At 42.7% G+C, this 16,980-nt stretch overlaps 1 protein-coding gene across 1 annotated transcript; it reads right to left on the bottom strand.

The window, feature by feature from the left end:
* Positions 1-4: 4 nt before the first annotated feature.
* Positions 5-15,998, bottom strand: LOC103805125 (zinc finger protein 384-like; the record flags this gene model as incomplete). Its single annotated transcript, XM_009077760.1, has 5 exons — positions 15,946-15,998; positions 13,309-13,375; positions 12,923-13,163; positions 12,257-12,587; positions 5-56 (listed from the first exon to the last, which is right to left on the bottom strand). Coding segments are annotated over exons 1-5 (744 nt in total), but the record flags the coding sequence as incomplete, so codon positions are not given.
* Between the last annotated feature and the right edge of the window lie 982 nt (positions 15,999-16,980).

Genomic DNA, 16,980 nt, shown 5'->3' with positions numbered 1-16,980 from the left:
TGGAGTGGATCTGCATCTCCGACTTGGAGTAGAAGGTCAGCGAACACATCCGGCACCTGGGACCGGGGTGAGGGGAAGAGACAGTGTCACAAGGGGGTAAGCCCCAATATGGATCAACTCTAACTGGACGGGATCTTCCACAGTGAGTGAAGAAGGGACATTTTCTCATTACATGGTTCTGGGGAGGTTTCGCCTGGGACACTGTGCTCGGCAAGTATTCTAGTCCCAGGGGGACAAACTTAAACTAGGAACTGGCAGAACAGACCAAATGATACCTTGCAGCCAAACCAGTAAGGGTCTGGGAAGAATCACAGAGGATAATTCATTAGGCTTGCAAGAGAGACAGGGCAGCACTTTAGAAATTTTCCAACAGCAATCCCAAGGGGACAGGAAAAATAATTCCCAGACAAAAACCCCACTTTGTTCATCTATGATTTATTTCAGTCAAAAACCACTAGGAAAACCTGGAAATCCCAGATTAACGCTCATCTTCATAATAAAAGTTAACTCTATGTACTGTGAAGTCTGCAAAAGCAGTTATGGTGAAACCCACATAACAGCTCCCATTTTTGGAGAAGACACTCAATAATTTAGAACAGAAAATGCTGAGAATAACAACAGTGCTGCTTTCCTAGTGGGTCTCTCAAAGATACTCTGGATATCAAATGTGTTATTTCATTGGTCTAATGGGCTTTCATCATTTCAGTCTTACTGATGTGATGCAAAATGTTTTGTCTAGGAGTTTGGATCCATCTGTTCACATAACGATCAGAAACGTATTTGGTAACACACAGACTCTTAGAACAGGAAGAAGCAGTTGGCATCTCTCTGCTATGGATGCTGCTGTTAAAAACTATTCCTCCACCACAACACCAGGCTGTTAAGTGAAGCTCACACTGTTTTACAATTCAAGATGGTAAAAGCTTTTGTGGTTGGTAATTTGACAGAGAGATAGAAGCTGCATCCAAGTTACTGAACTTATTTTTTTCCCCCAAATGTGTGTCAGCCAAGGGATGGAGTTAGGGTTTAGCTGAATTTAGCTTTTCCATTTGCAGATGTTTCAATTAAAGACAAAACTGAACCTGTACACACAACTTCCACAGTCATGTTTGAGAGAAGAAATGCCACTCAGAAGAGGTCTGGCTAACATGAATTCAGCATTCACAGCATTTTTGTCTGGGAATTTCCTGAAGTTTTACATGTGTTTACAAAACTGCTCAGCAACATAATTCTCTGCAGGTATTACAAGCCAGAGTAAGCTGATCCTGCTCTTTCCCATGTCCGTCCCCTCCCAAGAGGGTACTTCGTTACATCTACCGTTATGGTTATATATGTTGAAGCCAGAAGTTTTATGAAGTGTGCAGTCTGATTAGTGTATGTAATGTAGGCAGTATTTACCTAGCACCTACCTTAACTTCCACAGGCCCTTCCAAGCCGCAGCTTGATCTCAAGCCATTTAGCTGGAAGCCATGCCTCCTTAGCAAGCACTTTAACACATACCTGCTGTAACATCTTTTCCATCATCATTCTTTTACATTCATTATCATCTCTAACAGTTGTTCCCACGTGTCCTACCTTCATCTTTCTCTTAATCCACTTTAATTGCAAACCCTAACCGAACTTGCAAGCTAAATACATCCTTACATAAATCCCTCCTCACACACACACACGCACACACCAATCCCTTCTGGAATCAACAAACAGAAGCAATTTGGCTGTTTATCCCTACACCTATTAAAAATATTAAAGGAGTAAAAAGGTACATCAGAATCATCTTTTTTAAAAAATGTAGTTCTCGGTTTGTACATCAAACTGCCTCAAAAACACTTGTGCAGTTTGTTCCAGACTTTGCAAAATACAAACTTGAATACAGCATGTGAATTTTGCAGTTATCAAGTCATACTTACAGGATGAGGATTATGCATCCTTGAAAGCAGCAATGTTAGAAAGAACTTTGAGGTGAATACTGAACTGAAAAATACCTTTGAGTGGCCAAGTCCAGTTCCCTGCTAATGCCAGCAATTACAGCATAATCCCATGCATGACTTTTCCTAAGCTCCTTCTCAGCAGATGCTGACTTCCATGACTCTCAACTGAGCCCCGATCCACAACATCAGGCCTCTGATAAGGAACCATTCGATTGACAACAGGCTCCCAGTGCGATGCTGCACTGATACGGCTAACCAAAACAACGGGGAATCACAGGGATCATTTTTGCAAATAGGAGTGGAACGACTATTCTTGCAACAGCATGTCTAATCCTGAAGTCCGAGCCATCAACAATTATTGAAAAATTCAGACAAGCTCAGAAAACTTGAAGAATGATGGCGTGTGGAAAACTGGCTTTGCAGGAAAGACTCACTGACTCCTGTCTATCTAGGTTAGGGATAAAGCTTAAAAGGTAACTTGGTAAATACCCAAATAAATCTATGTAGGTGGTTGGTTTTATGAGCAAAGAAAGGTATAATGAGAAACAATAACTGACACTAGAAGTTAAAAAATCCAAGAGGAAACAGGCTTTTCCCAACCATGAGTATAATGCATCTTTGGAACAACACTTGGAGGCTATAGCATGGTCTCAATCACTTGGCCTCTACCATCAATATTTTGAGAATCCAGTTGCCTTTCTGAGAGAAATACTTCTAAAGGTTTTGCTCTAGTTTAAACTGAATGCTGGGCACTAATCTCTTCCTTGCTGTACACATGACTCTGTATTTTAAATAGTCTGTTCTGATCTGAAAAATTCATGAACTTTACCACGCCATCAAGTCTAAGTAGTGCCATGCACTAAATCTGCAGTGCCATAAAGCCATCCACTTAATTTTCCATAACTTCTCTGCATCCTTTCCTTTCCTTACTTGCTTTGTCAGGTATCTGTCTTCAGGTCAGAAATTTCCTGAAATAAACTTTAATGAAGAGAAACAGACTGCATGTCCTTTGCTCTTTTCAAAATAAAATTATAAAAAAGGTATTTCAAATCTCTCCAGCATTGGCATAAAAATGAAAGGTAGACCTGGTTGTTAGCAAAAACAGCTCCCCACACTCCTAAAAAAGAACCCAAACAAACAAATCCCTGTTGTCTGAATTTAGCAGCTATAGACATTCTGACACTGGTTTTCAAAAAAACATTTAAAAAGAAAGTCTAGTGAGTACTCATTTTCTAATCACGTAATTGGCATCAACTCTGAGAGAGCAAGAATGTTATGTAGCGTTAAACTCACGAGCCTTATGAGTTAAAAAAAGCCCTGGAATATGGCAGAAAGCTGCATTTCAGAGAGTTTTGTATTATGTGGTACTAGGCTTTTTCAAGGGAACAAATGATCCATTTAATTAAGGGCTTCACATTCTGCCTCAGACAACATCAAATATTAAAGGGGAAGATGCAATCAGCCCTCTAGTGGGCAAATATGGATTCAACAAAATGTTAAATCTATACAGATAATGAGAACATTCCTTCTGACACCAGCAGCATTTCGGAATTCTACTTCAGTGACATTCTCCTGGCTGGGGAGCAGAAAAGTAGGGAGTGCTCCTTGCCAAGCATGAATGAAATGCTGTATGAAATAATTGATTCCCCCCGCCCTCTGTTTAATATCCATTTTTAATAGTCTCCCTACTGTGCTGCTAAACTACCACTCCTTTCACTGTATTCTGAGAGCAAGCAACAAAAATGACTGCAGCATTCCCACTGACAGTGTGACATCCCTGCAGCTGCTTGTTATGGCTCTGCACAGACAGCCTTGCAGAAAATATCCTTAATAACACAGAGGTTCATATCAATAGTTAAATTAGCACTCAGCCATATGCCAGAGATCAAAAGTAACCCTTTCCAATGTTTATAATGCTTTATTTTTATAGGGAATCTGCAGGGAAATAAAGAGTCATTCAGAGAATGTTTGTGTTAGACAAAACACCCTCAAAAATCATGAAATGCCAGTAAAAGGTGGATGTACAATTCTAATTCTGCTCCCATATGAAAGTCATCACGATGAGTCATAAACAAAATGATGCTTATAGCAACCAGACTACAACTCTGTGGCACACAGTGCCATATTTTTTTCCACTTTTCATGGAACGTTCCGCCTCATTCATCAGATGTTGTTAGGAGATAAAACACCATCTGAAATACCAGCTCATAGTAAAATTTGTCTAACATGGATTAACAGCCTTTTTCAATCAAGTGCTTAATTAATCAGTATCACAGTTGTGAAAACTGTGTAAGCTTTTACATGGCTCTGAGAATTCAAATTCCTAGTACCTACTGAGATTAGTCTTACAACTTAATTGAGCCCTTGCTCCTTCTGTTAGGCTACAAATACAAGTTAGACCAGAAGTTAAAACAAAAATGAAAACAGGAAGGTCTGACATTAAACTAGATGATAAGAGTAATGTCAGGCTGTCAGAGTCAGCAGTTCATTTAGCAAGGAAAGAAATGTACTGCCTTTGCAATGCAGAGTTAATGAAGTAACTAATGCAAGCATAGCATAATAATGGATGCACAGTTCATGATAAATGATCGCTTAACCCTCACATTCCCCTGTTTTATTCATTTAAAAGCTGAAGTTAAACATTTTCTTGTTAATATTTTGTAAGTGGATGGGGAAAGGAGACAAATCTAACATCCAAGATACACAGGGAGAAAACTCGGCTAACACCTAAATAAAGCCAGGGAATATGAAGATGCCAAATCAATCTGGTACAGCCAGCATCAGCTCCTATGCAAAAGTCAACACTGTGCTTCCACTTAACAATTTATGCTCCTGGTGTGGGGTATGCATCTCATCTATCAGCTATGCTCAGCAATCTTAACTCATTTCCACAGTCCTTCAGTCACCTGGTGGCTTGATAAGGCTGCAGAAAACCATACTCTCCTGGCAAGGCAGGGAGCATTTTTAAATCCTCTCATTATAGGGCATTTTTCATTCCTTTCCTGCATTTTGTCTTTTTCCAAATGACCTTAAAAATACCAGTCCCAGAATTCTGTGGAATTTCGGCATACTTCACAAGTTGCCTGTTTGCTTTTATTGACTCCATCATTTATGCTTTTAACAGTTGCACTTACCCTTTTCTGTCAGTATCGCACTGAGAGGTCTCATCATGTCATTTAACTCCTAAAAGTCTTTCCCATTCCTGCATTTTGTCTTTTTCCAAATGACCTTAAAAATACCAGTCCCAGAATTCTGTGGAATTTCGGCATACTTCACAAGTTGCCTGTTTGCTTTTATTGACTCCATCATTTATGCTTTTAACAGTTGCACTTACCCTTTTCTGTCAGTATCGCACTGAGAGGTCTCATCATGTCATTTAACTCCTAAAAGTCTTTCCCACAGTCACTGCTTTCCAGGATACTGTTCCTCCATATTCCTTATCTTTAAATCAAAGACATTCAAGAGTGCCCAATAGACCACGTCTTTCTGATGTTTTCCATTGTGTCTGATATTTTCCACTGTGTCCAAATACCTGGATCTCAATCCCTGATTGCTGAAGAAGTCACATAGTATTACCCAAAAGACTTAAGTCTTCCACTGGGCTGTATTAAAATATATTTTATCTGAATAATTCCAGTTTAACAAGCACATAAACATTATTTATTTTTTAGCTATCCATCAGCATTGCTTCTATCTTTAAACTATCAGCCACGACTTTCTGTTGACCTCTAAACTATTGAACATCAGGCCGAAGACACTGTCTACCAATTTTTGCAATCAGTCACCATTAGCATGAAGACCAACAAAACAGTAAAACACAATAAGGTGTTTTGTAGTATAGTGATAACATGCAAAATCTAAAATGAAAAGAATGCAAAAGGCCCATTAGAAAGCAGTAACAAACTGGGAAACACCGGGATTAAGGTCATCTATGTCACCATAATTTGGCTCCGCAATGCAGGTGCATTCTGATACAGCCTTATTGACTGTTTCCACAGAACTGCATCCTTGCACAGTTTGCACAGACAGATACTTAACAAGCAAGAACTCAGGTTTTTTTCATCACCACTCTGTGTACAGCCTCAAGCCTTGCCAGCCACATGCAATTCCAACCTCATGAATCAGAATCCCTCATCTGCTGTACCCACCACAGAAATATCAGTGCTCCATAAGCACTCATCCATCCCCACAATGTCCCTGGTTTGGTTTTTTGTTTGCTTTTTTTTTTTTTTGTAAGGGAAGGGAATGACAACAGATAAAGGAGTGAAACACAGTAAGAGACAAACCAACTAATTCCAAGTGGCCAAACTGATGCCTGTGACTATTTTTTTCCTTTAGAGGAAAATTTATATTATATGCATTCATATCACAGCTCCTATAGGTCTCTATGCTACAGCTATGAGATGCAACACTTCTGCAAAGCAAAACAGGGTCTGACCTGCAACAGAGGACTATTCAATGATAGTTGAGATGATTGTTTTGGGAACACCAAACGTTAATTATTTCAGGATAACTGTCAGTGGTCATTTGTAGCCTGTGACAAATGCAAATCCACCAATGACTGGACCAAACTCCTATTTGCACACACTTGAAGGCATGATTATCTGCAGGCCTGAACCACACAGCAATCTGCAGCAGAGGCAAGTGTCATCTACAGTTCTTCAGACTACCAGTCAAACGCCTTTCCCAAATCATCTTGCTCAATTTCACAACCCCATGTCAATGCATTTTATTTTCTTTTAATAGAACAGTGCTTTCAGGTTGTCTGAGCAAGCATGCAGTACTGTGACAGGCCATCATGTACCAATAACTAATCAGGGATGGTATCAAAGTGCATTTACTCAATAGGACCAAATTAAGGTGTGATCAGATAAGATGTGCAACCAAATAGTTTCCAAGTTCTCTCTCTATCCCATTTAAACTGTAACTGTCTCCCTTGCTCCTTGCACACACTCATTCCGTTGACACGCAAGTAACGTGCTAAAATTAAAATTCATGACTGTAGAACCTTTCCTGTTAATTCTTTCTGCTTGGCACTCTGATGAACTGCCAAGTGAGAGCATGTACATGCACGCACACACACAGTTACAACAGCAGCAGAAGGGAGAGAACTTACCACAACACAAGTCTTTACCTTATTATATCCCGAGGCATGTGGCCAGTCTAATTCTGTCATTTTCTAACCTCCAAGCACCGCATTCATATACAAAGCAAAGCTTATGTGTACAAACTGTGTGTTTATATATGCATGTGCACCTGTCCTCCTTAAGAGTTTTGAGATCATAAGCCAGTTTCAACCAATCTGGAAAAGGGGTAAAGATCTTAAAAGTCAACACAAGTCTCAAAAATATGCAGCTGGGGAAAGAAGAGAGACCCTCTTGGAGCCCTCTGCTACGGGAAAGGGTAATAAGCTCACCCTTGATTAGACATCAGAGAATCCACACAGGAGAGAGCCGCTGGAAACCAGGCTTCATTAGTTCCGCTGCTCACGGAACTACTTGTTAAAAAAAGCAAACAGAAATTCCAACGTGTGGCATCATACTGACACCCACGTTGGTCATCAGCAATCTTAAGATCCCCTGCACAGACCTCTGCCACTCTAGCTAGGATGATAAATGACAGCAATGATAGTTTGTCACCTTTTTCTAGCCTTAGAGGGAGATGAGGTTCTTTGCCAGAGGAGGTCACATTCTTGTGCTGACATCAAAGACGTGGCAAAATTTAGAAACACTGGGTTTAATATTTCCAGGCTTTGGAGGGAATGTGGTCAAACTTTCTGCCTGACACTTCAACCTTAATTCCCCCTTTGCCCTTAGCCTTCTAGTCTGTAGCAATTCCCTCTCTCCTATACCAAGACCCAGGCCCAAGTTCTTTACCCACATGCCCCGGTATCTTTACCCTTCACTGCAGGGGCTTTTTTCTATTTCATTGCCTCAACTATCTAACATTTCCTCCTCTTCCGCATGCTTCTATTTGTCTGTCCACATCCCATGCTCTTGTTCCTCTCTGTTCTGTCAATTCTAGGTATCTCCTCATTTTCCAGCACCTAGCAGATCTGGTTCTTCTTCCCCTCAGCCTTGGCCAACTTCATAGCTTATCCCTATCTACATGCTACATCTCCCATCTCTCCCTTGTAAATCGGCTCCCCATCACATCCTGTGCTGCATTCCCTAGTTTGTAAGCTCTTGTCTTTTCTCTCTCCTCCTTTCCAATCCCCATCTCTGCTCTACCAAGTTTTGAAATCACCTCAACACAAGCAGCTCCAGCCCCTGCACATATCTCATTCTCATCCCTACTACATTTGAACTAAGCAGTGTCTTCTTGCACCTTGCTTTTGTGCCAGTCAGAGTGGGGAGATTACTGTCCACGCTGGGCAGTGAAGACTCCCTTCTGAAGCAGAAGGAGAAGCAGTTGTGACTGAAGGAAAAGCATGCTTGGCCCTTCAGCACTAGTCTGAAAGATGGTTGTAGCTGCAGAGAGAGTACACTTGTAGTCCAGCCTCATACAGAAACTGAGAGAAGTTAGAGTGTATTTATCTCTTCTGTGGAAATCGACAGTCTAGTCAGTGCCTGGAGTCATGCAAGCCTCAAGAAGTATCAAAGAGGATATAACCTTCACATATTTCAACCACCAAACTATAAAACATCTCTGAGCATACCTAACAGATTTTCCCCAAGCTTACGGCTGGCCAAATTTGACAACATTTTCACAAATATATGTGGCTTACAAAAGCCATAGCTGCCAGATTTCAATCTACTCAAAAAAAAAAAAGGGGGGGGCTTAAAACCGCCCCCACGTCTGAGGACATGCCCACCTGTGGTATTCAAACCACTGGCTCCCTTGTGTACCTAATTTCCTCACTAAAAAGGGCCTCCATCCAGCTTCCTCACTTTCTACAGTTCAACTCTGCTTCTTGTTAAGATTTCCATACACTTTTGCACCTTGGACTCATCTCAGAAGTCTCCTATGATCCTCAGTTGTTTGATGTCTCCCAAAATCCCTGCTCTTCCCCAGTGAAAGTAGGGAAACTCAAAACTAGCAGTGGGGAAGAGAGAGCTTGTTGATTATACTATGATGGCAAGGCCCTTCTCAAGCCTACAACCTTTCTGTTGGTATCCCTGGCTCCAAAGCACAGCTTGCAAAATTATTCCAGACTATAAACTGGTATTTGTCCTAACTTTTACAAACTTAATACTGGAACCAAGCAATGCCTATAGAAAGCTCCTTCACTCTTGCAAAGAAGAAACTATTTAGAGGACTGTCAGAGAATGAGAATTGATGATCTTGCCCAGAGAGGCTGAATCACTTCATCAGTCTTGTCCACTGATCACATCACCCCACAGACTTCTAAAAGGGCACAACTACAGGCACCTCAACAGTACTAAGAAACAATACTACTGTATCCAGGACCTGTTTCCTCTCTTTTCCTCAGCACCTTTTAAAGCACTGAGAAGAGGCCATGTGCTTCACACTGCCAGCATCTTACTAGAAAGACTCTTGATGCTGATCTCATTTTCCACAGAAAAAGTGAATTCTACAAAGATGTCAGGGAAGATTAACAAAGAGCTGACAATGAATCCAGACAAGACCGAAGTGACATTACTCACGAAGGAAAATGCATCACGAGTGTGGGTTAGATGCTGTCCCCTATAGGTGAAAGCATTCTTCCAATAGCACAAAGCCAAGCACTAAGGACTCTGCCAGACTAATCCTAAGGCTAGATGTCCAAGCTCTGCAAGGAACACCATTATTAGCAAAAGCCTCACGCCTTCTCTTATGAAGAAAAACCTAGTCACAGAGATTCTTGCACCGCTTTCACAGCAGCCTACTAATTCACTTCTAGAGATGATACAGCAGCAAAACAGCTGCCATTTGCTGGAGCAGGAATTTCTACATTTAGTAGAGAATTGGTTGAGCTGCAATTCATGTTTCACATTTGTGCTCCAATTCCTTCCAAATCTGCCTTGCTGTGCTGCCCATTCAAGGCCTTGCTCTGCCTCACCAACACTCTAGGAGTCAGGAATTATGGATATTAGCCACCTGTCCAGACACTCAACACGAGAGCTCACAGAGCTCAAAAAGAAAACTTAAAACAAATAAATACGTACATTTGACAAAATAATACCAGGCTTTAGGAATTGGGTATTAAAAAAAAGAAGTCACATCGATCAATATAGTACAACTCCTTCCAGGCATCTGACTAGATTATTCTCATAGGAATCAGTAAAATCATACAAATGTAGTCATATGAATCCCACAAGCAACTCCTCCTCCAGCCTGAGAAGGGAGCAGATGAACCTCACACACAGTCTTAAATTAGCTAGGATATGTCTGCACACTGTAGTGACAGGAACTACTGAAATCATCCTCTAGGATACAGAAGGAAGCCAGTAGTCCTCAAAGTTCTAACTTGCAAGTCTATTCATATGCATATTATGGAGAAACAGTTTTACTGTGTTTCACAAAGGTTTTCTCTCCCACAGCTTCAAGAGGAGATAGCATTTTCCTTTATTTTTTCAACAATCATTTTTAGTTCCAAACTTGCACATAGAAAGTGACAGTCAAAGAGGAGATCCCAAGGAGGGCAGAAGTACTCCTTGGTGGTCTTCAATAAATCTCGATTTAGCTACTTTGCACCTGAGCACTGCTCAGAGGAAGGCCTGCTTGGGATGGGGCTGGAGGAAGAGGCAGAAGCACCACACTTGGACTAAACATAAAGACAGGAAATCTACCCACACATAAACTCATTCAGCTCCCTGCAAAGTCTTTTTCATGAGCTGTTACACAAACTATGCGTGTTCATAAAGTTTCTGCTGAGTCACTCCACCTGGTCTTGGGCATTTTTTTCCAAACTTACAAGTAAACAAGGCGCTATAATTAAAGCCTTGGTTCAGCTTTAATTCTAGTGTTCATTGCCAATTGTGTCCCCTGTAAATACATATTTAACAGCCTAATTAGCAACCCAGACTGTAAGCAGCTTGAGTAGTGTGGAGCTGTGGCTAGGGCCCAAAATAAATGGTGGGATTACAAATTACCTAACACTCCCACCCCTCTTCACCATACACTGATTATATTTTCAAAGTTGAAGAACTGGGACACTGAGTAAGAGAATAAAACAGGCTGATCCAAGCTCTGGTTTTATACCCATTTAACTGTATTGATTAAAAAATGTAAACATTTTAAAAACGTTATAGTTAAAAATTAAACAGTGCTTGAGGCGCATGCACTAATTCTGTGTAGATGCCTTCATACTGTTATCACTTAATTCCAGGACCATAACTAAATCTGTAAAAAAAAAAAAAAAAGAAAAAAAAAAGAGGGTCTAGGATGGTAAAAGGGAAGCTGTTCGAAAGCGGATCATGGATCATCAGTGCAAGGAAGTGAGAAGACCAAGGGACCACCTTCTATTTGTTTTCATCTGCTTACTACTGCGCCTCTTATTTATCTTAATCATCCATCAGACACCCCTATCACTGAATCACCTGTACATGCTCCTGCTCCCACCTGACACAGACCATCGCATTTCCTCCCTACCACTTGTCTGCTCTGTCTGGTTCCCACATTCTCTAAAACAACCACACTCCTTATCCTCCAGTGTAAGTATTCCCTCCTAGCTAACCTCTCCCTGTCCCACCACTCAAACTCAAGCCACATCCCTCCAAGCTCAGAAAGCCAACCTCAGGGCTCAGAACTTTTCCCCCTCTTATCCAATACACATTTAGGGTTCAGAAACACCTTTATATCTAATTCAGAAATACACTTTTTTTCCCCGTTTTGTTGGGAATGCTGAAATAAGAAGAGCTCACATGGGGCAACGCACACAGGTGCAAACACTATCACCACAGTTCACTTCCTGCTCTGTGTGCCTCCAGCTTGTAGTCTTTACACTGGACAGACTGGAGTCCTAATTGAAGGGCACCCAGGTACACCAGGGCTCTCAGCTACACCAAAAGTGCTCCAGCTGCACCAGACAGCACTGCATTCTGCAGTACACCAGCCATGCTACCTGGCTGTGGCATCAAATGATACAGTTTAGCTTCCATAACATCCTGGTCATTAACTAACCTATAACATTCACAACTATATATTCAGGAAATCAAGGCTGTCCACTAAGGAGGAGATCCTTAGTTTTTGGGTCAACCCACCAGCTTGCAAATACCCCTGATCAGAAAGCAAACTCAACTCTTTGTGCAGCTCAAAGATTCTCTACTCAAGCACTCTGCACGACAAAGGGAAGAGATCTATCTCTTCTTCCCTATGTAACCCTCAGAAGGGTTAAACACACCCTCATCCCCATGCAGCATTACACATTTAACCCCACTCCCCACCTGTATGTCTTGCCATCCTTGTGCTGGTCCTCGTCGTCCTCGTTTGTCAGCACGAAGGGGTCGCTCATCTCTGGCAGCCCTGACTCCTGCAATCGTTTCTTCTTCCGGCCCCGGGGCGGCTTGGGGGCAACTCCCCCACCCCCGCCACCCCCACCGCCTTCAGTGAGGGTGGTTGTCCCTTTCTTGGACAGGTCTGGAACCACCTGCAGGGCTGCCTGGGAGCCAGGGGGTAGCGCAGAGACAATCATGGGAGCTGAGATGGGAAAGGTTTGGGCAGAGGCGGCTGTGGTCACCAGGGAACCTGACGGGGAAGTTATCACCAGACCAGGACCTGCAAACAAAGAAAGATGGAGGAAGTCAGTGATTACATGTCCAATTATGCCCAACCTCCTTATCCCACAGAAGCTTTATACACCCACTTTTGACTACAACACAAACAGAAGGGTAGCTTCCCCTCCCAACACATTTCCAGTGTCCAGTGCTGGAAGTCAAACCTCCACAAAGGGTGTGGATGTATGGAGTGCCTAGAGATTCACAGCAAAACCACGCCAGGGCAGTCCACACCATCAGTAATGCTACGAATAATCTACAGCCCAAAAAGGATTCTCCTGTTCCCCCATTCCAGAGTCCCCTTTGTATGCTGCCGAAGCCTTTGGAGTGCCCTACCTGCTGTCATGAGCCCAGCAGACTGCACTGGTACCACGGTGATGTTCTGGGTCACAGGGGCTTGGCTGTGTGGTGTCAGCTGCTCTGGCTTGGTGTCCGAGTCCATAGAGATACCAGTGGGAAGGGCCACAGAGGTGGGTACTGTCAGCAAGGCAGGGTAGTGGGGGGGAGCCAGGCTGCAGCCCTTCTCTGTGGGCAATAACTGCTCCTTCATCTTGTTAATAAACATGGTGTTCTCAATCTAAATGGGTGGGAAGCATAGATTTCAGGATAACCTGGCACAGCTTATCCCAGCATTTCGCTGAGCAAGGAATGCAACAGAAACACTTATCATGCATTAACTTCTAAGGCAAGCAATACCAACACAATAGGTTGGAAGAGCTTACCTGTCCCGAGACGGTGGGCACTGCTGGCCAGAAGTACGGGGAGGAGTTGAAATGAGATTCTTCCATCCTAGCTGGGCACAGGGGGAAAGAGGAAGGGGGAAGGGAAGAGGAATGGAGGAAGAAGACAGACAAAGAAAAACATTAAACCCAAAGAGACTCCAACATGGAACTGACTCAGTCTAATGCTGTGACAGTTCCTTAATCTCCCATCTTTCTTGAACCACCTCTCCCCCCATTTTGAGATCTAAGCCCAAATCAAAAAAGTATTTTCAGGGAAAAAGGTGTCTGCTCTTCCCACGGGCTTAGGTTCATCTCAAATGCCTCTTGGCCAGTAGTCCTCCATGCAAAAAAAGGACTGACTAGAAACCCAGAACACCTGCAAATTTTCCCAATTATCATCCACCCAAGTACATGGCATAAAGGAATTCTGTGCATCTGCAAATAGGCAAATGGAGTTGAAAAATATTTTTCACTGTCACAGACAGTCTGACCCCACAAGCAGTGCAAATTTTGGACCTTGCCTGTCCCTCCACCCCAGCTCAACACTAAAGACTCAGATGCAGCAAGGGGACATCAGCATTATGTTACACAGGAAGAAAGACAGGCAGAGAGAGGGAAACAGACTTGCCCAAGATAACAGACAGCCACAGCAGACCAAGAAGTCAAACTTAAGGCTCCTAACTTCCTGCTGCCTACCCCAGCCCCACTCTTGAAAGAAACATAGAAATATCACTCAATATTCCTGCTCTCATCCAATGAGTCTAAGCAGTGGGAAAATAACCTGACTACCTGCTCCTTAGATACCCTGTTTCCAAGTGAGATCATTGCCCATTTCATTCCCAACTTTGGGACAAGATTCTGTAGGACTCTGTCCCCAGCTAAGTGCCCACTGCTCCACTTCAACTCTCCATGCTAGACACCAAAAGATAGTCTCCTGAAGACAGAGGTGTAATCTCTTTAGAAACACCTGAGTGAAGAAGCACCTTCCTCTCTAATCCTTTCCTTCCCCTAGGCAATAGCATTAGTGGACAAAGTTTGCTACCCTTGTGAAAACGCTATTCAAAACTTAAAAACATTAACAAAAGACTATTTTCTGAAGCAGAAGGTACAGCTATTCCTGAACAAATATGGCAAAACTGGTAGGTAAACTACATGTGGTAAAAACTATGCTCAGAGAACATCTGGCAGAGAAAGCAACCACTGCAGGTTTCTCATGCAGCCACCTGCAAACTGTCCCACTCCTGTTTCTGTTATGGTGTGGGAGTAGTCTAATTAATGGACAAATCTTGTTTCTGTAGGGCCTCTCTCAACCGTCAGAGAAGCTGAGAGGCATGCCCTGAGTAGCATGAAACACTTATTTTACAGAAGCATATCAGGGCAGAATAAATACATGTGGAATTACTGCATGTGAGCCAAAATGCAAAGATAATTTTCCTCTATGCAGAGAAGCAGTATTTAAATGAACCAAATTACCCAATGATTTTGTTTTTATGAATTGCTCATGCAGCAGCAAGGGCAAGTATTCCTGCCTCACTCACTCACAACAAATCAACCAATAAACGCACTTAAGGATAAATTATTTACCTTACATTGGTGGCATGCAGTCAGACTGCTCACTGCCTGACTGAATTAACACTGCTGTGATTCAATCAGAATCTGATGGGGCAAGACTCTTACCTTCCTTCCTCTGCTTTCTTTTCTGAGCCAAATTCATTATTAAGTGCACTGCCCACAGCAAGGCCCTATGCACGTAACACTTACTTACATGACTTTTTTCTTCCACAGGATGGGCACACATGAAGAGATAACATATGCCTGGCAGTTGAGCACCATCTGAATCAAGAGGGGTATTTTGTTTGGAATTTCAAGTTTTAGTTTTGTTTATAAAATAAACAAGCCCTTATGTGCTCAGCTTTCACATCAAAAACAAAGTGAACCTGATTCTGTAACAACATAAAGTCTCATATAATAACCAATTGCATTTTCCAAATTAACTTTGTAATTGTCCAAGACTCCCTTGGACTGAACTGCAAACTTCAGGGGTTAAACAAGAAAATGCCAATTTAAGCAAAAATCTCACAATAGCTTTCTTACTTAAAGAGTACAAGAAATGAAAGGCCAGTCCATTTCCAGATTCCAAAATCCAGACTAGCAGAAACCAGGACACTCAGTGGCTGCCTGTCTCCACCTAGTCCTCCTGCCAGAACTTCACAGAGCATCTAACTTTTCTTTGCCCAGTTTATAAAGTCTGCAGGTCAAAATAAGGCTCTCGTTGATTCTTCAAAAGATGGCTACACGCTTTTCATTAAACTCTTCTTAGAATCTACCTTCCCATCCAAAATTCTCCATGCTCGAGCCAATTACCAGGCCTTAAAACTTTTGGCTTGAAAGACTGAAGTGTGATGGAGTTATAAGAATGTGGAGGAAAAGGAGAAACGGTGTAAGAGTTGAAGCTTTCATGCAATTTCACTAGCAAGCCAGTCTTCCAAAGGGGGAAAACAAAGGTAAGATTCCTCCACCAGACTGCTGTCCTAGCACCCACAGCTGTCCCTCCCCTGCCCCATTTTTAGGCCAAAGGATATTTTGGCAACATGCACCCCTATTTGCAGCCCCCACTTCGACGCTGCTCACACTTACTTTACCAGAACTCTGCACGTAACCCTTCCAATTGCTCTATAACTACCAGACATGGGCTGGAGCGTCAACCCTGTACCACAGCACGTTCCCACTGCAGTGCCTTCATCATCCCAGCTTCCACAAACAGGCCAGAGATGGGACCTTCTTCCTATTCACCAGTCTAGTATCACACAGATGTCAACGTACCCTCCTGATATATAAACCAAAAACACTTTCTATGTACAGACCACAAAGGTACATACACCAAATAAACAATCGAGTGAACCAGGGAACTCACAGGGGACAAGGGATCTGGAGGTTAGATCTCACAGAGTACTTCACAGAATCAAATACTGGAATAAATGCTGGATTTATACTTCTTTGCAGGTCATCACTTTAACCATAAACAGACAGATAAAAGCCCATACAAGTACACGGTGAGGTAGAGGCTGTGTTTCTGGAAGGCACAATCAAGGTTGGATATGCAGGTATTTTTAGAGATAAAATGTTAACACGTTTTCCAGATAATCTCCAGATACCGCCTAGCTTTTATTTTCTATTCAGTGTGGAGTTTTTAGCTGACAAAAGGCCCCGAGTGTGACACTCAAGAGTGATTTACAATGTTGTTTTACATCCGCCCGAGATCTTTGTTCGATAACAAGGAGCTTCTACGCTCAACTGCTGCAAAATACTAAGGATGCTGAAGGCCATGTCGGCTGTTAGATCCAAAGCAAAAATGCTTCCACGAAACTCATAAGCACTAAAAAGTTCAAGTGCCACTACACCTTTAGCACAAGCGCATCTGAATGCACATTAGGAATGCCTCAAACGTGCTGGACAAAGTCCTGAATGCCAAACCAGAGCTAGAACTTTGGTGCCGTTCCCCGACACATGCGCAGCCTCCACCCCAACCGGCCGAGGCTCTGCTGGAACAGGTGCCTGGCACAGGGCATACCCTGCGCCTCGGCTCCTTCCAGGCGCTCAACCCCCTCTCCCGCACCCCGGAGCTCAAATGACTTCGAGCCCCCAGCTCCGGGACCCGCGGCCCAGCCCATG

The sequence above is a fragment of the Acanthisitta chloris genome, unplaced genomic scaffold (assembly GCF_000695815.1).
Source record: "Acanthisitta chloris isolate BGI_N310 unplaced genomic scaffold, ASM69581v1 scaffold45736, whole genome shotgun sequence".
In the NCBI taxonomy this organism is placed as follows: Eukaryota; Metazoa; Chordata; class Aves; order Passeriformes; family Acanthisittidae; genus Acanthisitta; species Acanthisitta chloris.
The sequence above is the reverse complement of the archived record's forward strand: the minus strand, read 5'-3'. Positions and strand labels throughout refer to the sequence as shown.